The following is a 25,694-nucleotide window of genomic DNA, read 5'->3' on the forward strand; positions in this document are numbered from 1 at the left end:
TGAGTCACACCAACCAGGGCCATATCCCAGGGTTTTTTTAATGAAAAGAAAGTATCAGTCATGCTTTCAGTCAGTGATATTTTTGTATACATGTATAAGTAAATGATTATCATAAGCGCAGGACAAGGGTGTGGATTACAGCTACATTGTTTACTCTCGCCTTATAGCCCCTAGCATCCCTGCATTCAGAATATGGCTGGCAGTCAATAAATACTTACTGAATAAATTAATGAATGATAGAAATATGGCCACATTCACTTTATATATCCACATAGACTTCATTAACACATGCATAAAAGGCCTGTCCAGAAGGTATCCAGCCATATAATATGAAAAATAGAAACATTTATTGAAGAAGATTCAAGATATAAGAAACATCGTACATAGGACAATGACATCCCAGTCCCCTTCAAAGCAGGCACCTTTGGACCTCACACAGGTTTCCTAATCACCATCCACTGCCCGTCATATTTTCTTGAATCTCAATGGTCTGAAATCTCTTCCCTTTCAAAGGTGATTTTAGTTTGGGGAAAAGCCAAAAGTCGAAGGTGCCAAATCTATCCTGTAGGGGGGACTGAGTCACCTGAGTGATTTGATGTTTTGCCAAAAACTCTGCATCTGGCGCGATGGATGAGTGGGCACGTTGTGATGAAACTGCCAATCACCAGGTGCTCATAGGTGCAGCCTTCTGAATCACCCTAATAGTTTCTGCAAAGGAATATTCAAGCTTAATGCAAAATTTGATGCAGATCCATTGCTCTACTTGTTCAGTCATTTTGAATGCCACGGCCACACAGTACACATGTTCACTCAAGGGCATCTACCGCCCCCACTGACTAGTACAGTGAAGGCATCATTGTTCATGTGTGTGCATTCCAGTCCACTCTCCTTGGCTGCCAGGTTACATGGATGGCATGCAAACCATTCTCATTATGTTAACAATGGCTGGGTTTTTCCAGACAGACTTTGTCGTATAATTATATACCAAGTTTTGTGTTTGAAAATGATCACAACTAAAAATGGAACTCTCTGTGCTTAAATGATAAATAGTCAAGTAAGACTTATTCACCTCAGGTATCTTCTCAAAGTATTTTCCGCATTTATGATTTGTCCTGTGAAAACTTTTATTTCCCAACCAACTGATTTATAAAGCTGAGAGTATATTTAAGACACTGTGGCATTTTTTCCAACTTTAATCCTGTATTCATTTTCATTGTTTGCAGAATGCGGATTATAAACACTGACTTTTATTTCCACTACTAGTAGCATTATCCTTTAATATGTTTAACTTATGAATGTCTCCCAGCAGTTGCTTTTCCACTTAAAGTTTCAAAAAATTCTTTGAGATTTCACAGTCCTAATTTTTTAAGAAGAGAATTAAAATATCACTCATAGTTGTCCATCAAATGAAGCTGCTCCAATTTGCACAAATAAATAAGCATTTCAGGAAATTTTCTTTTTTCCATCTACTTTCAAAGAGAACTAAATCTAGTCTTTATTCTCATTAGTGGATTAACTAGCCACTCTCTGTTAAAACACTGAATAAATATTTTTCAACTATAGTTAATACAAGCAGCTTCCTTCATTTACAAATTTACTACAACCTTTATGTCCTGTTGTCAAAATAAAATAAACAAATAATTCTTTTCTTATGACAAAAGAATCTACAAAGTCCAAAGTTCACTTAGCCTGTAGTTGCTTCCATTTCCTCATCTAGTAGATGAAAATAGTCATATCTGACCTAAATCCTGGGAGTTTTGTGAGGTATAAATGATATGAAAGAAGAGACTTAGCCAAGTCAAAATTGCTTTTATTAAGACAAAGGTCTTGTGCAAAGTCTTGCAAACCTGATTCATTGGTGTCGATGGCTTTCAGATTTATATTTAGTAGAAATAGATATAGGTATTATTTTGTTAGCCATATTTATTTCACTTCCTATATGGAACTCAATTGATTATGAATGATTAGGAAGAGAAATAAGTGTCATTCTATAATATTTTGGGTCTTCTTTATATTTCATCATGTTTTATTTTTCCTTGGATGATAGTAATTACAGATGTCAAAGAAACACACATATACATAAATTTTTTTCAATAAGCTTATTTATTATTTCCTTCTCCTTCCTAAGCTTTTTTTTCTTCCTAAAGGTTTTTTTTTTTATTTTTATTTTTGACTTCTGACTTGCTTAAGACATTCTTTTTGAGATTTGTTCATTCACCATATATGTATCAAGCATATACTATGGGCCAGGCACTGAAAAAAACAGACACAATCTGATTGTCTCATGGACGGACCCACAAAGAATAGGCAGAAAACATAAATAAATGCATAATTACAAAGCAAGCTATACTGCATAGTGCAGTGTGTGTGTGTGTGTGAGGGGCATGGGTCTAAGTTGGTTGGTCGGGGAAGGGTTATTTGAGGCAAAGCCACTTCAGCCAAGATCCGGAGAAAGAGAAGGTGTCAGCCATAGGAAGAGGGGACGGGGGAAAGAATCAAGGGAGGGGGACAAGGGCTCCAATCTCTCTCTAAATGAAAGTGATGAGCATCTTCCTAAATCTAGAACAAGGAAACAGACCCCCAGAGCTCCTTGAGCACTTGCACGGATATGGCAGCCAAAGAGATCCCCTTAGAGACGCCTTCCTCCTTATGGCTGTTTCTATTTTCTTGAGGGTCTCAAAAAGCTCAGCATTCCCTCTCTATTTTCATGGGATGAAGAGCTGGAAGGAGCTTGGAAATGCTGGTCCTTTGTTGGCCTGATTTCAGAAAAAGCAGCCTTCTCAACTATCACACACTCTTTCCCACTCGTCCCTATCTGCTCATTTATAACACGTTTGCTCTCAAAATGTAGTCAGCCTCTATGAAATGCGGATGGAATACAGTGCCTTTTAGAAAACCAGATTCTGTCTCAAGATTTTCTTTCAGATCTCACATGTATCCCTGTCACCCACAAGTCATTCATCATCCTGTAACTTTCCAGTGACTGTGTTACAATGAAATAAGTGTAAAGCTCCCAAAAATGTGCCGGTCAATGGCTGTGACAGTGGTTTGTGAGGAAGACAAGCTGACCTGCTGCGTGGCTTTTTCCAGATCAGCATCATTAACCCTTGACTTCATCTGTTGAACCCTGACTTTCCAAAGAGTGAAAGGGTCAGGGAACTCCCACTAAATGGTAGCCACTGACATTAATAAATTCCAGAAAGAGAGAAAACCACAATTCCAGATCCCCAAATTATAACTTATGGCTTTGGAATACAATTTTAGCAGTATATGAAGGGAAAGGTCCATATTTATATATTTGTATTTATTTCAAAGACTATAATGGTTCTTATGTATTTTGCATTCAAAGTAAACTTAGGTTTTTTGAAAGTGCATTGTTTGTCTCGGAAATTGTTCACATCTTAACAGCTGACAGAATGATACACAGTCTTGGGGAGCCAGTTAAGCCCATTAGTCATGGGGGTCCCTTGAGGGCCCCTGTCGATAATGGCTCTCTCTGTGTGCGTGCGTGTTTCCTATTTCCATAATTTGTGGAATAATCTGTCATGGGTTTCATTTTAGGGGGACCCTGGATCATCTGCTGCTGGAATTAAGGTAACTCTAGACATACAAGAGTTTGTACCCCAAGAGATACAGTTTTGATTTTCTTAAGCCTCTGCTTTCTCTTCCCCTTTATCAGCTTTGATGGTTATGACTCTGTTCCTATTCTCTTGCAATAATCAGGTTCCAAACACAATAGGAAGTATATGCTGGAAATCTGATAAAAACTTAAATAAAGAGGTCCTGCCTTCTCTTCCCTTTCTGAAGGGCTTTAATGGAAATGTGGATTATTATGTGAGCTTTAGGTATATTCACAGCAGAACAAACAAACAAACCCATTGCTGTGTCTGGGGAGGCACAGAGTAACATAATAAAGTAAATAAAATACATGTGATCAAGGAGGCTGGGCTATCTCTGTGAGAGTGCCCAGAGGCCTAAGGGTTTTGGAAAATTCTTCTAAGACTGTGCTTTTCATCTTTGGCTTTCTTTGGCCAGGGAGAACCTGGAGAATCTGGTCGTCCAGGGCAAAAGGTAACATCTTTATTTTAGTGTGATCTTTGTACTGTCTCATATTCACCTGTGTGATATGAAAACTATTATTGCAAAATGATGTACTTTTCATGCTTTGCTTGCTGAGTGTTGTTGATTGTTTTGTATTTTAAAAGGGGTGATGCTGACCATAATAAAAGTGAAAACACACTCTTTACATGTAAAAGGATGCTTAATGAACTAAAATTTTCATATACTGAGCTGTTTGAAACTAACAAAGATCAATTGGGCTGGAATGCAACAACTTACCTTGCATGTTCATAGAGATGCTCTGCATGCTTCTGTCTTTCATGAGAAGAAATGAATATTTACTAAATGGTCTCAATAGGAAAAGATGGGCAGTTCTTTTTAAAATTATATTCCTTTTCCTTTCATTCAAAATACTTCCCTACTGATAATTTTATATGAATAATGTCTACCTGTGCAATGAATGTTTAGTTATACAAAGAGGTTTGTTCAAAAACTGAAATTTAATTACAGGTACAAGCCAAACCACTTTAACTGATCTATAGATACATATATAAATTTATTTTTGTCATTTGTGTTTCACTTCAATGATGAATTAGAGGACATACAGTGCATACATTAGATTTGTAGTCTCATTTGAGTCTGAGGCAGGAAACAACTGTTAGCAGTTTATCGCTGGAGCATCTGGATATCAATGCCCAGTGCAGTCAGATTTGAGATAACAAATGTATTGTAGCTAACAAGTAAATGTGAATTCCATATTAGGTTAACTCTCTGAAGATCATGACTCTGCCTTTGTCCAGCAGTAGCTGATGTTTTAGGGGGGGAATGAATAGAAACATAGAATTTACCTCATTAGTGTAAGGGGAAAGAGATAGTCAATTCCCTTGTAGTAGTTTGGAACCATAAAACATGATAAAATATTGTTCCCACATTCTTAAGTCATTGGGAGGATCATTGCTTTGTTTTAAACACTTGCGATTAAAGTGATTTTTGAGGTCTTCTGCATTCTTTAAATACTTCTCTAATTTTAAAATAGATTTTCCTCTTGAAACTAAGAATCTAAGAGTAACAATTCATCAGGACCAGTTTCAGGCAAAGTTGAGACTTTTCCAACCAGTGCAGCAGAACTCCAAAAATTTTGCTATTTATTTCCTAAGGTTTCCTACTGATTCTTTACTTGAAAACTTGAAATGAGCGATACCATCCTACCAGAAATCCATGGTCTGCTCTGGTTTGAAAAAACAACTAATCTTCTCAGATGATCTAATTTCAGGTCCTTTAGTAAAAATTAAAGGCTAAATTTAACCTGCTTTTCAGTTCCGGGATATGCTAAAAGAAATGTCTGCAAGACTGGCATGTCTTTTTAAAAAACAAAACAAATCTGGTATAATCTCATATAGCTCCACTGTTTTTAGAGTGGAGGGTCCAAATTGATTTTCAATTGCTTAATAAAACACCGCCTTATCATGATTATTTAGAAGTCTACTTTATATTCATTTCTGGAAGTTTATAGGTTTACACATTGAAACATTGAATTTTTTTCATATTTTATTTTACATCTGTTTTAAATTATATTGAGAAAAACTCACAACCAGTCTGACTAGACATGTACCCTGAAATGGGCAGCATCTTTTCCATTAATATTTAGGCCAGATTCTACCCTTTGACACAATCTCACTTTCTCACAGTATTTATGACTTTCTTTGTCTAATATCTGGATTTGGCAATACTTATCCCAACATTGATTCAAAAGTAGAGTATGTCCGTGCTTGCTTGGTTACTTAGATTAGAAAATGACAAACGGAAGTGGCTACAAAATCAATTCAAGAGATCTTTGACGACACTTTTCTCACCATTGCAAAACTGTGTTGTGGGTTCATTGGCACTTAAGGTCTTACATTAGGGACATTCCTGAAAAAGTAGAGGTTGAAAATCCTACTGATTAGTTTCCACTGCCTGGTATTCTGACGTATGAAAGTTTGTTCTTTAGAGTACCATTCATAATGTAGGGATGATTTCATTATAGGTTTGGTTTTTTTTTTTTTCCTTTTTTAGAGTCAACGGTAGAGTGTATGATTAATATATGAGTTAGAGCGTGAATATATGTTTGTAAAGTGTGCAGATTTATAAAAGATATTTTTTTCACCTCATAATTCTTCCCTTCCTAACTTCACATCTTTTAAAATATATTTTTAATTTTAAAGAGTAACAATACTTGGTCCCCATTGGAAAGGACCCTCGCAGTTGAACTCTGTCTAGAAGGACAGTGCATTGTCGCAGGGACATAGAGGGAAGGCAGAGTTCTGGCCTTGACAGCAGACAAAGTCTCCTCCCATGGAGGGGAAAGAGTGAAAGGGAAAGGAAAGCAAAAGTCTCATGTATCTGTGTGAAGTTTAATCTACTTGGATAAGTATTCTTCAAATGAAATAACAAACTAATTCTCAATTTGAACCCAGATCTGACCGTAGGCCATGTATGAGCAAAAACTCAACTCAGAGAAGCTCCTGAACCAAGAAATAGGCAAGAATGTAGGAATTACCTGAATTACTATTATTTGGCAGATAAGCCTTCATGGTATAAAGATAGAAATTTTATGTGGGAAGAAATATCTTCCTAAAAATGTTACAAGATAGATGTTCCACGAAGGATAACATGAAATATTTTATAATCTTTTATTATGTCAACTTTTAAGTAAGCATAAATTTGGAAATGTCAAATTTATAAAAATATAAGACTGTTAAATATTAATTCCTGAAACATTTGTTCATTAATAAGTACATTTATAACCTCTATACATATGTACATACTTACATTTATAGTGTAGGAAAAAACTATTATAAATGATCAAAGTCTCTGTAAGCATTCTACATTACGAAGTACTCCATAATGTCTTCTACGTATTTCTCATTGTTCGAAAACATGGGTGTGTGTCTATGTATGCATGTGTATGTCTTTCTTCAAATCAATCACAAGATCTTTTTAATTTGGTTGGATGGGAAGGTGTGGTGAGAACTCCTGCTGGCAAAGTGTTATGACCTATGTTTCAGATGGGATGTTCTGAGTTTTAGGGGACTTTTTAAAAACAATACAAAACTATAGATTTGACACCTATATGTTTACTTTTTTTAATGGTGGTATATCTACTACATAGTATTTTCTAGAGCCTTATACTTTTTTAAAAGTAAAAGAGAATCTTCAGTAAAATATAAATACAATCCATTTTTACTAAATCTCCCTAAGTTGATTAACTGAAGGGAAAAGTGGGAAGAAAAAAAGAAAAGAAAATGTCTGCTGCTATATTTGTATGAAGTTTAATTTACTTGGACAAGTATTATTTGAAAGAAATACTGAATTCTTAGTGATCATCCTTTCTTCTCTGATGTAATCTCATCTTGGTGTTATTGTTCACAGTGCAAACTTTCATGTATAGTTCCAGACAGAATAGCTTTTCTTTTGCATTCCTGAAGCACCTTTGACCTAAACCATCCGGAAAGTCATTGTCCTTTCTGTGTCTAACCATACAGCTTAATGAACAGTGTATGAAGTCATTTGGTGACAACTAACACGAGATCAAGTTATGACTTCATAATTTGGAAGAAATAATATTAAAAAATGAAATATCTGGTTGGCCTCAGTTGATTTTCTCTGAAATGAAGCTTGTGAAAGCATTTAGATTCCATGGTTAGTTTGATGCTCCTATCTCTTTTAGTGTAGTTGTCACCCACTGGCTGACCATCACGAAAACGTGTGACCCTTTTACCTTCCAATGTTACTTCCACAAATAGTCACCTCAATCTGACACAGGATGGACTTTCATTTTCTCCAGCGATTCCATTATGCTCCTTTAGTGGAATTGAGGAGATTTTCTAAGTAATGTAACCTCTTGTCACCATACTTTGTACTTAAAATAATGTAGACCATTCTGTGAAAATGAGAAGGTTTATCATGACTCCAGTGTGCTCACCCAGAATGTACCACTTAATCTCAAACCTGTATTCAGGAACAGCTGCATGGTACCATTAGCCCTAAATTGCTAGGCAGGTTTACCCAGACTCAACAATTGTCAGAAATATGGGCTGGAGTTAAGTATAATATTAACCATGCATTTATCTTCTCATCATTCAGGAATGGAAAAGAAATCTTACCGTACTTTTAAGTGAGCACGACTTTTAATGTATATTGTTTTGATGTAACCATCTGTTCATACAGCCAACTCTTGATTGTCTAAGGTAAGAGAGCACTGGACTGGGAGGCATTATTGAGATTCATACATAATCCTCATTTCAGCAAAGAGCTTCAGCCTCCCCAGCAAATCATTTACCAGGAAGTAATAAAATATGGGGGTTCATTCTTTGTTTACTTCTCTCTTTTGCTTTCAATGAGCAGTGAACTGGCAGGAAAAGGGAAAATCCTCAAATATCTGCAAAATGGTCAACCAATTTCTGAATCAAGAGTTGACTGAACTGTATAATCTCACCAAACTTGAAACGAGACAGTGTATATATAGATGGCAAGTATTCAGCTAGGAGCATTTGCCATGCTTTCTCCAGAGACTGTGACTGAGTGAATATTGTTCTATAATGTTGTGTGATTTTCCTGTGTAGGGTGAACCAGGGCTTCCTGGGCTTCCTGGACTTCCGGGGATAAAGGTAAATACTGCACTGATAGACTTGGCTTCACAGAACTATAATTGTGAGAGTCACAAAAACTGCAGAAAGATAAGGGGGTGAAAATGAAAATAAAAATATAGTGCTGTTCCTTAAATCCTCACCAGCCATCTCAACCAATTAAATTTTTGAATTAAAAATTAAGCACAGGTATTTTTAAAAGTTTTCCATTGCTATCTGGACTGTATATTATTATGCTCTGTAACCTAATATTCCCCTTAATTAAATAAATGTATAAGCCACTTCATTTGAGGTCATAGGAATTCTTTAAAGTCTAGAATGTCTACCTTGACATTTAGTTTTATTCTTAAGATCTTATCAGATTTTTACTAGAATCAGAGTCTTCACTTCCCCATAAATCCAACATTTAGGCAGCTGTTTTTATGATTCATCCATTATAATAATCCCTCTAAAAAGTTTTACACTTTTACTTCCTGTCAATAATTTTCACTGAAAAGTGTAAATCATTTTACTAAACTATTTTGAGCCATATACTACTCCCATAAATTTTTATGTATCTTTTGAAATATTTGCTTAGGGCTTAGTTTCCAACATTGTTTTACATATTTTTAAACCATCTAAAAATGTTAAGAAATATTTTTTAATTGTGTAAAATTTTTCACGTGGCAACTGAGAAGGCTTAGAAAAGTTCTGCCTTAGCTCTGGTTACTCCTTTAAAATCAGTTTCTTATTTTATAGTTCTTTTTTAAATTCCAGAACTGTTTGATAGCGTAATACAAGGCAAGTAGGTTTTTCCTTATACTGTTCTCACATTATAGAGTTTTGAATTAATCACCAGTATGCATTAGACCATTCTAAAATCAATATTCCTAGTTTCAGTGTATGGGTTATGTATACTGTTTTCTGAAGGTTGTATTTAAAGTGCATTACATAAAATGGTTTAATTTTAGAATAAATATGTCAAATTATTGGGTTTCTAGACATCATGTGGTATCATATATAATATTTTATGAGTATATTTTATATAATTAACATAATTAACAGGCATGAAAGCTATGCCTTCCAGGTTTGCACTCAGAAATTTTGGTCCTGCTTTTTGTTTGATGGTTTAGGATTTGTTGGTAGAAGTTCAGATAGGTGTTTTTACTAAATGCTTAGGCCTTAGCTGCTTCAGTGAAAAAGTACAGTCTGTGACAGTAGTTTACTAAAAAAGCCAAAGTTATTTCCTTGTCATTTGTTAATTAGCAAAAGAAATGACTTAATAAATCAATATGTGATTACATATTAGAGAGTAATGTGTGGCAGTTCCCTATTAACGCCCACACATTTTTAAAAAGAAGCTTTTAAAAGATGATTGAAAGATCATAGAATTCTAAAACAACTTTTAAAAAGTCATATTCAGCATTCATTATAAAGGACATTGTAGCATTATAAATAGAGGAAGACATTGAGAAGAAGGGGCGTTTGGGAAGGATCTGGGCAGGGAGTCCTGCGGCACGCGCCTGTAGGTTGGCAGGGCCTGGCTGCCCACACCAAGTCCACGGCAGGAACTGCCGTCGGTGCTGTGTTGCAATACAGTTGTCCCTGCTCCTGAGCACAGGGCCGTTTCGCGTTGAGAGAGAGCAGTAGGATGAAGGTATTAGTTTTTTTCTTTCTAAAACAAACAATTTCAATTACTACTGTTTGTTATCATTACCTTTTAGTATTTTATGTTCTCCATCATGAAAAATATCCCAAGCCCATTTCTCTTTTCATCTGTGAACTATTTTATTTTTACTCGATTTTCTAATTTCTGCCCTGATTTTTAAGTTTCATTTTTTTCTACTCACTCTGGGCTTGTGTGTTTTTCTTTTTCAAGTTCCTTTAAGTGTAAACTCAGAACGTTAATTTGAAATATTCTTGTTTTTTAATATAGGCCTGGAATGCTATGACATCCCTCTCAGGGCTGCTTCTGCTTTGTCCCACAGGGTTTGGGCTGTTGGGTTCTCATTTTCATTTATTTGAAGGTATCTTTTGATTTCTTCCTTGATCTCATAGATAACCCATTCATTGTTAAGTAACATGTTACTTAGCCTCCATATCTTAGTTTGTCAGTTTTTTTTGTTGCGATCGATTTCTAGTTTTATGCCATTAAGGTCAGAGAAGACTCTTGCTATGATTTTAGTCTTCTTAAATTTATTGAGACTTGGTGTGTGTCCTGATATGTGCTATATCCTAGAAAATGTTCTATGCATTTTCTGCTGCTTTGGGGTAAAATGCACTGAAGATATCAATTAAAGCCATCAGATCGAGTGTGTCATTAGGCTGCCATTTCCTTGTTGACTTTTAATCTGAAAGGCCTATCCATCGATGACAATGGGATGTTAAACTCCCCTACTATGACTGTATTACTGTTGTTCTCTCCCTTAATGTCCAACAAGATTTCCTTTACATATTTAGGTCGTCCTATGTTAGGAACCTGAATGTTTTGAAATTTTTCAAATTGGGAAAGATGTTAGCGATTTGCTACCTCCTGCAAATGCTTTTATTCTTAAGGTCATAGGCAGTTGCCAGACAAATGTCGAGATCGTATAACTGATATCTTCCTTTGTTTTTCTAACTTTGATGTTAATCACAGTGACAAGATTATAATGACAAAAACCTTTTCTGTATAATTACCAAGTACTGTTGTGTAACTATCAAATATTTTATTTAAATCACAGATTGTATTTTTAGACGAATAGGCTTTGTCTTCTCTAGTTCAGGATGTGAGTGATATGTTTTCCTTATGATGTGGTAGATTTTCAGTATAAATAAGTAATTTCATAAAAGAGACTATTTAAGAACACATAGTCATTAGTACTCAATATTTATAAATGTAGAGTTAAAAGTTTGTAATTTTATGATATAGCTTCATTAAGTCGGGATGTTTTTATTCCTTTAATATACCTGCTTTTATTAGGTAGCTAACCACAGGAGACTTAATCATGATTTCATAGTTTGAAAGAGTAATAATATTTAAAAGATGAAGCCATCATGTATACACATAGAAAGTGTAGTAGCAAGAATATTAGTCATAACCTCCCTAGACCTGTGTGTTTGTCTATGCTTTGGAAATACTTTTGTTGCTATTTCATGTCCTTCTTATCTGCTGGTACTACAAAGAGCATGCAAATGCCATCCGTTATTTCCAAGACATTGAGGAAATCAGCCATGACATGCCAGGGAAGCTTTGATTTGCCACCTGTTGTACTCGGAGAATGGCTGGAAACTTAATGAGCATCCAAATGCCTTCCACACAGCTTTCAGGAAATGAGCAAAGTGCCTAAATACAGACAGCAGACTCATCTATCACCTCAGAGTCCCACTCAGAGAAAAGTGCTAATACTTTAGGCATACATAATAAAAGTCACTAAGAACAGGCATAACTTAATTTCAAATTACTCTTAAGCTTCCTGCACAAATATTGGAAAGTCCTCTCACCATGTGGAAGACATTTGGAATTCCTATTTCATGCATTCATGGTTCATATAGTGTCAAGATGTTCAACTGGGAAAATTAAATTATGCACAATGTACCATGCAGACATTGATCTTCTGGAATAAGATTTGAGCTCAGAAAATTATTTTTATAAACAAGCCTGCAAATATATTTTTCAAGGGCAAAACTTGTAGCTAGCTTTTCTGATATCACGTGAAAGAGTAAGATTCAAAGGTCCTATTTAAAATAAATTTTTTCTCTCCACAGTTGTTTTGAAAAATGTAAATATATCACTTAGCCCTGTTACTGTGATTGCACGATCCTGGTAATTAAGGCGTGCGGAGCAGGGCGCAAGGGCCCTGGCTGCGGAGCAGGTCGCCAGTGTGCAGAGGCTGGGCCTGCCCCGCTCCAGGTCATGAAGCTGTACCATCCTGTTTTCTTATAAAATGAGAACCATCATTGGACAGAACTCAGAGGCTTGTTGTGAGGATTAAATCAATTAATATATGTGTAGCTCCTAAAATATTGCCATATATATTAAATGCTGTATAAATTTCAGCTATTGTTATTTCTTCCTCTTAGAGCAGCTCAGAATATTAAAAACATTGGTTACATACCTGTTCTGTATCCTATCTTTCCTCATGTGAGTAATTTTAACCTAAAGAACATAAAGCCAGGTTAATAGCTGTAAATCATGAAAACTCTTTTTCAGTGATAGGTGAATGTTATCTTTAAGAACAGTAAGATAACCTACGTTCTCTTGAAACATGGCATCACATTATTCCCCTTTTCCTGTCACTAAAACATACCCTGGGAACAAAAGATGAGGGGGCACCATGTTCTGGACATAAGACCCGATACTAAGTTCCTCCCGATGCTGTGCACATGAAAAGCAAAAGGAAAACTTGACAATTTAATGAAGAAATGCTCTAGGCCTTGGTCATGGTGTTGCCTAGCACGGCATTTTTTATAAATTTTGGTTTTCAATGCTTGCTTTTCTCCTTTCAACATAGACCACCAGTTTATCTCATTTTCAGAAAATAAATTGAAAAAGTTATATAATATGTAAAATTAATACAGTAGATATACTTACTACAGTAAAAATTACATCAAATTACTTATATGGCAAAGAAATTTTTGTAGCACTTTCCCTCAAACCTTAATATTTTTGCTCTGGCTTCCCCATTAGTGAAAATTTGACATTTAGATCAAGAATTTGAAGACTGGGAGATGATGAGACGGTAACTAACTCTTTATACCACATTATATGAAATCATCTTTGACACTAAGTCATATAAAGACTAACTTGTACAGGTGGTAGGAACATTTACTTTGGCTTCTTAGGATTAAGTGTAGTGCTCAGTAATCTAACAGAAACTTACATCCTAAATCCACTGGAGATGAGGTTCCTTCCTCAGAAACATCAAATCACATTTAAAAAATAGCAGAGGAAAGTTTTTGAAAATAACATAGGATATGAAATGAATTCCTAAAAAAAAAAAAAAAAAGGAAGATATACCGGTTAAAAGGATAACATTGTGTTATTGTTTCTTATAATTATTTCCTGCTCGCACAGTGTGTCAGAGCAGTTGACTAATTTAAGAGTCCAATTAGGAAACTCGTACAACTAGAAATCAGAGACTTTTAGAAGCCAGAATAAAACCTCCAATAAATACACCAAATGTGCTTTCATGATGTAATTCTGTTAAGAAAAAAAATCAGAAAGGTATGTTTCCTGGGTTTTAAATAAACCTGCCATGGTAGTTCATTTCATCATAGCCACCAAGATGTTTTAATTTATACTCGAATTTGATCCTTAAGGAAAATAAGTGTTTTGGGGATAGGCTCTACTTTCTCATTTTTTTCCCCTCAATAATTTTACAAATCAATCATTACCAAAACTGGCTGCCTGGAGGTTCTTATTACAACAAGTGTTCATGCTGTAATCCTCAAAAGTAGGTATCATGCTGACTTGAATTCTAATTAGCCTTTAAGCAAGAAGAATATTGTATGGCTAATGCATTCAGTGTCAAGACACATTAATCAAAATTATTGGTGATGCTTTTTGCACCCAGGCAAATCACATATTTTTTGAGCCGTGTTGTACTGTTTTTTGGGGGGCAATTAAAATTGGATCTGCTTCGGGGTCATAAATATCATGGCAAACATGACTTAGTTTAAGCTCGTATATTAAAGGGTTTTTTTTTTAAGACAGGTTAAAAAATGATATCTTTTACTTCTTTAATTGATAATGACTTATAAAAATAAAACAAAGGGTAATAAATGAAAAACCAGAGATTTTTCTGTGGGCAAGAGCTAATCAGTTCGGACTTTCTGGCCAACCTTCTATTTAACATATGTTAAGTTCTGGAAGTTTATAGGGAAACACCTGGTGAGCCATTTCTGTATGAGTGAAGCTGTCTCCTTTTTTTACCTTGACTAATAATCCCATTTCCATATTTGTTGACTCTTCTCATCTATATGAAGGACATCCTTTATATAAATTTGACAAAAGAGTGCTAGGTGAACTGCCCCAAAAAGCCATTTAAAAGATAAAGTAAGGTCATCTGGAATACTTTCTTGCTATTAATAAATGTGGGTTTGAAGAAAATTCGTCCAGATTTTATTACAGAGTTCTAAGAGTTAATGAGACCTTTGATGGTCATTGTTAGAGTTCATAAAGGTCAAATTCTTAAGGCATTTCCTGGCATTTCCTATTACATATAGAAGGCCAGATTTGTTAGCCTCCTGATCTGTAAGGATGGTAGTTGTTTTGCATTGTTCTGGGGGTTTTATTTTGTTTTGTAGTTGTTTTTTCGCTGGTCAGAATACACAGAATTTAAGCTATCTCAGTGGGCTGTTTAAATTTTTTAAAAAGTAATAGCAAGTGAGTTGAGCAAAAGTGACTTCAGTCAAAATCTTATTTTTGTGGTTTCTTCACTTTATCTTGAGTGAATATTGCCAATTTATGAGGGGGGGGGAAGCAAAAGGAAGAAAGAGAGAACTCTAATACTGACACTCTAATCAATAAGGGAACTTTTTGGTCAAAAAATGGATAATTACTCAAATATAGTACTTATTAGTTACCGTGGCTTATTTTCATTGAGCTTCATACTAGAAGATCAAAGTTGCCAAAACAGTTAGCTATAGTTGGAAAGATCAGTGTGAAATAATTAGGCCCTCCAAAATTGGTCAGGTGAGGATCCACCTTTTATTTCAGTTATAGCTGAAATCTGTAGACTTAGTTCTGCCTCTTTATGTGTCCTGAGTGTTTAAAACTTGCATCAAATTAGCAACATGTGTGAGATTTCTCAGGTGGGTCTGCTTGCTGCTGCGGCCACTTGCAGCAGTTTACTCCTAGGCTTACTATATTGTGCTGAATTCATAGCATTTCTGCTGCCAACCTGAATCCCAGTTAGTTGCCAAAACCACATCTTTCCTACCAGCTCAACACAGAGAAATGTATTACAGTGTTGGTACTGAACCTGGACTATTAACTCTGGTGATTGAACTAATTAATTAATGTTAAGAATAAACAAAGGACAAAATCATGAAACAACTCAGGAAGAAATCAGATGCAATATCCAGGATAAGACTAGGTTTTTCTTCATTTTGGAATTTGATATTGCATTAATGCCATATTATAAGACCACTAACAGAGCTGAGATTTCTATTTCTCTGACAACCACTTAATCACTGGTTAGCATGTGGCTTAGGTAGCAAAATATGGTGCCAGGTATTAACTGTATTTTAGTGATTAACATTTTGGATTGTATTAAGGGTTTTGATAAATAGTATTGTATATATTTTATCTCCAGGCTTTGGTTAAATCATAGCTTTGTATGTATGTATGTATGTATGTACGTATGTATGTATTTACTTTTTGTTCAAATACATTTGTCTCCACCTTCCTGCCACCACTTTCCCCTGCCCGCCTCCCCCACCTCCACTTTGTATTTATTTCAAGAGTTAAATAATATATTGGGGTTTTTTTTTTCTGTTTGACACCAAGGGTAGACCTAGTTGGACAGTTCCAGAATCAGTGGCGAAAAAAAACACAACAGATTAAACCTGGATTCAATTTGTTATCGCCATGGTAGAGGAATAAAAATTTTGCGATGCTTGTTCCCCATTCTTCCTCGCCCCCTTATCTTCCTCCATCTTACTTCTGCCCCCCCCTTCATTCTTAGTTTCTTTCTCTCTTCCTTCTTTTTCCTTTTCTCTCCCCTGATTTGCAAGCAATTACATTTTAAGATCTGTCAGTTGGTTGCCTTCACTTTTTTAATTCCCTTCCACATGCAATATGAATAGAATCCCGATTGACTTGTTCTCAATGATAACAAAAGTAAAAACCTAAAATGCTACCTCGCTTGAGATGGCGAATGAATACAGAGATGGAGGAAAAATTAGAATACATGAAACAAGAGAAAAAATATTTGTGAAACTCAAGAGAACATCAGATTAAAGCGACTCTGACATAATTAATACTCTCGTTAACTTATTCTTAGGCTATTTGTTGGCACCCTAGTGTTATGACAAACCAGTATTTAAAGCCTTTGCCTTTACCCCACTTTTCTTAAGGTTTTTTTGTTGTTGTTGTCATCATCAAAAAAAATGCTCTAACATATCATAAACTGAAAAGATTAGTATTTTTTCAGAATGTCACATTCAATTGTTTTCACTTTCATTGTGAAGCTACTTTAGTTCCTGTTTACCTGTGTAAAGCTGCATTTCCCCGATCATGGTGGCCAGCATCTGCCCTTGTCAAAGGGTCTCTGGCTTATGTCTCCCATGTTATTCCTATAATTACTCGTTGATATTATAATTTGGATTTTCTAATTCAGGTAATTGCCTGGAAAAAAGAAAAAGGAAAAAGCCCTCTAGACTTAGTTGTTTCTTTATTAAAAGCAATATAAAAGCTTAATTTCATTATAGTGCCAATTTCCTCTGTTGCGTCTCACTCCCAGCTGTCTGCTTACACAAATACATATGAATAATTTTCAATTTAGCGCTCTCCTATTTCCCATTGACTAAATGAGATTAGATATGTAAAAGAAAAAAGTTCAGAGAATGATTTTATAATCCAATATAAATAGTTACTTCTGTTTATTGCTCTGAAAAAAATGACGTAACATCATTTTTGTATAGTTTGCTTTACTCCAAGGATGATTTCATCAAAGTGTTTTGTGTTTGAATCATATTTCAGCTGCTTTTCCCTACCTTCCCTGATTTAGTCTCCTTCCTCTATCCTGGTTAACTGGAATTGTGACAACAGTAAAATAACCCCTTGCTTTCCATTTTTACATCATGGTAAAGTATTTATAGGACCATAGGTTGTCATAGTCTTTCTACTAGACATTTTAGGAGAAATCTACAGCCTTTAAACTCTGTATCAGTCCTTGTCAAAGAGACAAGATTTTTTTTATAGGATTACATTTTATATAAGGAAATTAAATAGGTATGACCATGTTTGTCTTTCTCTTCCTTATAGGATGAGAACTCATTCATAGTAAACCAATTACTTCTTTACCTTACACATTTTTGGTTTTGCAATCCTAAATGCTCTCACAGATGGATACTGTATCATAAAATTATAGGTTCACGTAAGAAAATTTAGGGTTACTTCTTTTTTTATAAAGATTTTATCTATTTATACTTTTAGAGAGAGGGAAAGGGAGGGAGAAAGAGGCGAGAACATCAATGTGTGGTTACCCCCCCAGGTGCCCCCCACTGGACACCTGGCCTGCAACTCAGGCACGTGCCCTGACTGGGAATCGAACCAGCAACACTTTGGTTTGCAGGTCACCACTCAATCCACTGAGCCACACCAGCCAGGGCAAAGGTTACTTCTTGAGAGAAAATGAAGAGATATTGAGTATAGCCCCATCCATGTTGTAAAAAAAAAAAACAAAAAAAATCCAAAAACAAGCATTCACCTTGTATGTCACCAATTTATTGGGGAGATGTAATACTTCTATTACTATTACTACTAATAATAATGATAGGTAAAACTTTTGAGCCAGTAGATAAGGACAACAATAATAACAAACATTTATTGTTCACTTACTTTATTCTAGAGACAGTGCTAGATACTTTGCTTGCATTATCTTATGATGTCTTAACTAAGCCACCTCTAACAATGCCAGAATCTCCTGTTATTTGGCAGATCAAAGTCCAGCTTCCAAAGTCAGGCTTTAACTCAATTCTGTAACTTTGTACCTACAGTTCCCAAACATTTTGGTTTCAAAACCTCTTTATACTTACAAATTAGTATTGAGAGAGTTTTTGTTTATGTAGGTTATATGTATTTATATTTCTGTATTAGAAATTAAAATTCAGAAATTTAAAAAACTGATTATGTGTTAATTAACATGTTTTATGAGCTATAGCTGAATCTTCCAAAAAAACCAAGAAAAGTGACATTGTTATTTTTTTATTCTATGCAAATCTCTGTAGTCTAGCTTAATAGAAAATAGCTGAATTCGCATATCTGCTTCTGCATTCTATCTGTTGCAATTTGTTGTTTTGGTTAAAGTGTATAAAGGAATACCAGTCTTATACAGATATGCAATTGGACAAGGGAAGATTATTTTAATAAAGGCTTTTCATAAAATTACAAGTATTCTTCTTTGATACTACCCCAATCTCTACAAGTGGTAGTTTTTTTAAAGGTTAGGTGACATGTGGAATCTGCAGCCATATTGATGAACTTTTCCTACTCTGTAAACTAATGAACTATAAGCTTAGGAAGGTGAGAAACAGTCCAACCAGCTCAATCAGGACCGTGAGTAGACATATTTTTGTCTTACCTCGGTAATAGTCTTTCAAGCCTGAGACAAAGAATAGACCAATAATTAATTCCTCCTCATAGAAAGGAGGGAGCTAATGTCTCTAAAGTCACTGAAACTCTGGAATTAAATAAATGTAAGTCTGTGATCCTAAAGTTAAGTATGCTATTCTGTCCTTGAATAAATTTTAAAAAATAGTGTATGGATATGGTAGATGCTTTCTTAAATTTTTTCCTCTAACAATTCTGTTGAAAAGAACTTTTTATACATTTACTCAGGAGAATTTAATATATGTTCTGTTTTCTAAAAATGACGAAAAATACTTCTCTCTAGCAACTGAGATCACAAAGCCTTATTTATTTATTTGTGAACTATGAAACTGCATGCTTCATCTTTTATAAACTAAGCACTAACATGAATAAGAAATACATGTTTGCAACATTTGCTCTTTTCTTCTCTCTTATTAGTGTACTTTAATAGTGCTTCTACTTGCTTTGCTAAAAAGTGAGATCGTTTTGTTTCTACTTGAAGATGTGCAAGAGTCTTGTCTACATGTAAACTTTCAACCTATTAACTTGCATTATATTTCTATGACAGTAAGTCATTACTAATGATACACATTGACTTTATACAACTTTTTTTATTGAGAGTGGAGAGGGAATATTTATATACATATGTATATATAATTTTATTGGAAAAAAATACCTTACTTGTAAATAAATCTATTCCTTATGATTTCTTTTGTTTAAAATAACAAGTTAAACTCTTTTATAAGAAGTAGAATAGTCATCATGATTTCTCTGAATATAGTTGGTTTTCATTTTAGACCATTAAGAGATCCACCCAAAATTATTTGTTCAGATTCTCCTTTCCAACATGTGTAAGGATATGGGAACAGGTAGGATAAAGTTGTAGAAATTCCACAAAAAAATAACCTAAAGCATTAGTTCTTCTCTACCTTGTTTCTTTCTCAAATCAGTACCATGAACATCAGAGCCAGAAATAAATCTATTTGAGTTCTATATCAATATGATAAATTTTGTGGTGGTGATATCAGTTTGCTGCTCACCCAATACCCAAGATTTTATATCATGTTTTTATTTTTTTATTTTTTAATTCTAATGTTTTTATTTTTTCAAATACATTTGTCTCTGCCTACCCCCCACCACTTTCCCTTGCCCCCTCCTTCCTTCCCTTCCTCAGCTCTTCCCCTTTGGTTTTGTCCATGATATATCATGTTTTTAAAGACTCAACTCCCAGTACCAAAACAAATGTTAAAATGTCACTACCTTATCAAAAATCAAATGTATAAACATTGGCAACTATTGTAGAAATAATCCAATAGAGGAAAGAAGGAAGGAAGGAAAGGAGGGAGGAAGGGAGGGAGGGAGGGAGGGACGAAGGGACGAAGGGAGGGAGGGAACGGAAAGAAGAAAGGAGGGAAGGAGGGAAGGAAGGAAGGAAGGAAAAGAAAGGAAGGAGGGAAGGAAGAAAGGAAGGGAAAGGAAGGAAAGGGAGGGGAGGGAGGAAGGGAGGAAATAAAATATGGAAACAGGGCAATACATTTTTTGCTTTAAAACTTCATCATAGATTTTAGGAAATTATATCGTCTTACATTTGAACTCAGGTTTTGAAAAAGAAAATAAAACTTTATGGAAATTTAAGAAACTATGAACACTGGTATGAAGTATTTCCTGACACCAAATATGTGCTTTTTCCAACACTGATTATCCAACTCTCATTCTCAGACACCAACTGTGTGCCTTACAATTCAGTCCTGTTGTCACACTAACTCCTTGGAGTTAGCGTCAGACTCTACTAGTTTAAGGGCTCAGCCCCACAAGACTGCCCTCCTTTCTGGCATGAATCACAGGTACTTTGTCCCTTGGTTACCACCTGCACTTCTGTGTGACTTAACTACAAATTTGACAGTACTCATAACCACCATTCCCAACCCTACTCAAGTTGGATAATTTGTTAGAACTATTCAGAGAACTCAAGAAAAGGCCATACTTAATATTAAAGATTTTTATAAAAGATAAAAATGTACAGCCAGATAAAGAGACACATAGGTTAAGGTCTGGAACCTCTATCCCCATAGAGGTGGGATGCATCATCACACCAGCACAGAGATGTGTTCCCCAGCTTGGAAGTTCTCCATGCCTCTTTAGGAGTGTTTATGAAGGTTCCATTGTAGGCACGATGGATGAAATTATTGGCCACTGGTGATTAAACTCAGTCTCCAACCTTTCTCCCCTCTCTGGAGATAGGGAGAGGCAGGGAAGGGCTGAAAGTTTCCACCTCCTTGTCATAGGCCCCGTCCTGAAGCTATCTAGGGGCCCAGCAAGAGTCACCTTATACACTCAGGTAGGTTTGAAAGGGGCTTGTTAAGAATAACAAAAGATGCTCCTATTACTCTTATCACTCAGGAAATTCAGAGGGTTTTAGGAGTTCTATGCAAGGAACCAGAAACAAGACCAAATATATTTTTTGTTGTACCACAGCTGGGTTTCCTCCAGACAGTGGAGAAGAGGTTCTGTAGGTAGGACAAGGAAAGAGATTTTTTCTTCCATGCTGAACATTCCTGAATCTCTTCCCTAGCCACAGCTACTGCTCAGGTATCTATTGCTGCATATCATTATTACCCCCTTAAACTAGAGTGACTTAAAACAAAAAACAGTTATCTCATAATTTTGGAGAAACAGGAATTTGTGCCTCTGGATCAGTGTCTCCTGTGAGGACGCAGTCACGCTGTCACACAGGACTGTGGTGTCACTTGAGTGGAGTGTCCAGTCCTAAGCTCACACATGTTGTTGCTGGCCTACCTCATACCTCACCATGGGGACCTCTGCATAGGCCTGTTCACAGTATGGCAGCTCGCTTTCCCCAAAGCAAATGATCCAAGTGAGAGACCCCAAGATGGAAGCCACCATCATTTAATAATTTAGTCTCAGGAGTGAAATCCCATTATTTCTGCCAAATTCTGTTCATTGGATATGAGTCATTAAATCCAGTCTACATTCAAGCAGAGGGAATCACACAAAGACCTGATACCAGGTGGTGGGATCATTAATGCCTACTTTTGAGGCTGCCTACCATGGTTACCCAAACATAATTAATTGGATTTGGCAAATGGTAAGAAGCACTGGACAGCAGGTGAGGAAGGAAATTATAAAGACACTTATATGTTTGGTTTGCTACCTCTCCTTCTAAAGCTTCTCCAAAGCTTTGCTCATCTCATTGATCGAAACCTATTCTGATTAATTTTATAGTCAGTAGCTGGATCTCAACAGGAAGGCTGTGTACAATCAAAGAAGTAAAATCCCAGTAGAAGGAAATCGGTTTAATTTTACGTACTTGCTGTCAAGTGATAAAGATCTCGTATGCCCATCTTTTTTAAAGGGTGAACCGGGTTTCATGGGTCCTCAAGGAGAGCCAGGCTTACCAGGGCTACCGGGAACAAAGGTGAGTGGAGTCTTTTTTCCTTCCTTTCTTTCTGAACTTTTCTGTTATGTATTTTTAGTCCATTAGGTTGCAAGAAAAAGGAGGTAACTTTATTATTTAGGTGACCATATATTTTAGCCTAATAGAGAACTAAAGCAGCCTATCACGCATTCTAACACTTCTAATAGGGATACCATATTACAGAGAGTAATAGGAAGTTAATTTTAACCTTAAGCAAAACAACAGGAAGGTGAAATATATTAGTTGTTCCAGTTGTCCCCCCAAATTGTTCCAAAATTGATGAGATGCTATTAGCCTCCTGGCCATATGGAAAAGTGGGGGGATTCTGAGGAGGAGAGATAGAACTCATTAACTAACTCCTGCCCCTTATCACCGATTTTAGGACGTACCTGTAAATCAACATTATTATCATTCCCACATCACTCCCTAGATTTCAAGGAGTACTGATGTCATATAGATTCCTAAGTGCCTCATCTCAAAAAGATCCATCCTGAAAAACGTTTGCAGAAAGATTCTGTAATGAAAACCATCTCATGATCTTCCACTTGGCAACCCTAGAGAGGGCCCTAAAAGCACAATCTATATGCCGGCAAATAAAAAATTATGTTGCTACGGATACAGTCAGGCCTATAGTTCTCTTTTTATCTACCCAGCAAGACATAAAAAGGTACAGCTCTGAGGATAGAACTTTCCTCATGACAGACTCATGAATCAAAGGAGGGGCAAAATTAGATCAAACTACATTTTTTTTATTTTAAACCATAGCAGCCTTTGCCTCAATGTGTATTGCATCCGCCAGAAATAAAACAGGATGATTTCCAGGAGCTGGAGAAATGTGTTCATGGTCTGTTCTGACAGAAGGGTCCTCATTCCCTCTGGTCAGGAGAAAATAACTCTAATCCTAGTAAATGGAAACTATGTGTGGCCCAAGGGGGACTGAAACTCTGTCGAATGTATGCAAAGTGGCTTTTTTTTCCCCAGCAATTTCTTTTTCACATAATGAGCTGTCAGGCTTATTAACAAAATATGAGAAATGCCTGTTTTAGCCTGAACAGATTCACACAAGAAACACACTTTGTGTAATAAGGAGAGAGCGATAGAATAATGAACGTTCTGTGCGCATATTAGAACGGCCGTACCTACTGGGCTTGTGGCCCCCGAGAAGGAAGGCAGTCTTGGTTATAGGCACAAAGGAGGGAAACCTGGCCAGTCTTCAGAGAACCAGGCCTGGGCCAGCTAATCTCCAAATGTTTGTGGACAGTAGAGAGTGGTGTTTATCTCCAAATATCTCTTCTTTAGTTTATTGATTTTAAAACTATTCCATGGTTTCAAAAAAAAAAAAAATCCAGATGTAGAGCCATAAAGTCAATGTTAATTACTGTACATAAAGAACCCAGCCTGATTTTACAGACCAGATACTTTTATAACAGATACTGCTCTGAACACCCAATAAAAGTAAAGAATGTGAGGTCCCTGTTTTGTATTTCCATAAGAAGGGATGTAGATAGGAAATGCATTTTATCAACATTATCATGAAGTTTATTTCCCAGCTAAATTGCCTCGCTTTCATGAATTTGGTATCATAACGGAAAAGTCATGATTATTTAAAAATCTCTGGCATCCAAACACTAGTTCTTACCCCCAGTTTTGTAGGTATCTAGATTTGTACCATTCAAGTCAGATTTAAAAAAATAAATTAAACCTGCATTTTTACCCCCAACACAGTGAAATCATAATGAAGGAAGATGCATAATCCATTTAAAAATCTATTTATGCATTGCTGTGTCCTCAGGGTCTGCCTCAGTCCTGGCAGAGACACACAGCAGCCTAAGGAGACGAGGCGTTATTCCCAATAATTTAGAATACTTTGAGTGATCCTGGTTATTCATTAATTCAATAGTTTTTTCAGACATTTTTCTAGTATTTGTGAATGAAGAGTAAATGCAGCAAAAACACTCTCTACTCTCCTGAAGCTTCCATTCCAGTATGTGTAAGGGTGGGTAGGAGGAGAGAGAAGTAAAGAAATAATGTCATCCAGAAAGTGATAAACAGTTACCTAAGGGCATTGTGATTTTTTTTTTTAAAGTGATTCTAGGTAAAGACATACTGACTCTACTCCTATGGTATATTATAGATAAATGATTGTCTAAGGTTTTTGTTTTTCCCTAAAATAAGCTTAGAGTTACCATTTTAGAATTCTTCTATAAAATATTAAGAGAAACACCAAATATGGTACATTTTTAAAGTAAAAATTTCATATATCAACAGACGTGCATCTGTCTCTGGTCCCTGGGAAAGCCCTCTGGAGCGTCTTTTCCATCTCCTGCACCCAGTCAGGCCCTTGCCTTTCTCCCACCTTCTCCATTTTCCCACTCTCCTTGGTTCATGCTGAGAAACCTACTGAGTCTTCTTTCATCCCTGCCCTACTCTATCCCACCTCCCCTGCAAAACCATGAAGACCTCCCAGAGTGGGAGTGACACAGATAAAGATCTCAGAACTTAAAGCCCTATATCACCCATCACAGGTCTGATCCTATTTTCTTCTCCTTTCCAAGATGCATCAGTTCCTTCTGCACACAAGCTAATGCCAGACTGAATTCAAAACCTGTTTGATGATTACGGTTTTACCCATCATGCAGGAAGCTAAGCAGTCCGCTTTCTGTCTTCCCAGAGGGTGATTTGGCAAATTTCTAAAACGTTCATACTTTTAGACACAGCAATTCCCCAATTACAAATTTACCCTAAGAAAATGACCAGATATGTTCAAAGGATTACATACAAAAATATTTATACAGAAATTAAAAGTGACGCACAAACAGTTTTAAGTTACAGCTTTTCCTTTTCAAGCTTTATGACTTTGAGAAAGTTACTTAACCTCTCTGAACTTTAGTGCCTCGTCTGCAGACTGTGAATACTAACACCTTTCTCATCTGCCCTGAAGATTAAATAGGGCAATGCATCTAAACGGTTTTGTGCCGTTCCTGTACTCATTAATAACACAGCCATAAGCAGCACTAATTATAAAATGCAACCTACTCATCCTTCAGAACACGACCCAATCTCACCTTCAGGGAACCAGTCTGGACCATTGAAGACCAACTCGTGGGCTTCCTCTTTGCTCATCTATGGCCTTATGTTGACCTTTAATTCTTAATTATTTTGTTATATAGATCTTGTCTGTATAACCAGCTCATTGGGAGTGGTGATCTTGTTCGTACTTCACAGAGCTGTGAATAGAGTAAAAGCCGTAACACCTATGTGTCTTGTACTATGCAGAGCACTTTACATTTGTAAG

The 25,694-nt window shown here is 36.0% G+C and overlaps 1 protein-coding gene across 1 annotated transcript in view; it reads left to right on the forward strand.

The window, feature by feature from the left end:
- COL25A1 (collagen type XXV alpha 1 chain) overlaps positions 1 to 25,694 on the forward strand; it is a 481,906-nt gene that overhangs the window by 416,641 nt on the left and 39,571 nt on the right. The window contains exons 16-19 of the mRNA XM_054591568.1: positions 3,562 to 3,594; positions 4,036 to 4,071; positions 8,664 to 8,708; positions 22,337 to 22,399. Coding sequence (XP_054447543.1) covers positions 3,562 to 3,594; positions 4,036 to 4,071; positions 8,664 to 8,708; positions 22,337 to 22,399 — 177 coding nt within the window. The remainder of the gene's footprint in view (positions 1 to 3,561; positions 3,595 to 4,035; positions 4,072 to 8,663; positions 8,709 to 22,336; positions 22,400 to 25,694) is intronic.

This window comes from Pteronotus mesoamericanus, unplaced genomic scaffold (assembly GCF_021234165.1).
Source record: "Pteronotus mesoamericanus isolate MK-2021 breed Mesoamerican mustached bat unplaced genomic scaffold, CSHL_Meso_final scaffold_232, whole genome shotgun sequence".
Lineage (NCBI taxonomy): Eukaryota > Metazoa > Chordata > Mammalia > Chiroptera > Mormoopidae > Pteronotus > Pteronotus mesoamericanus.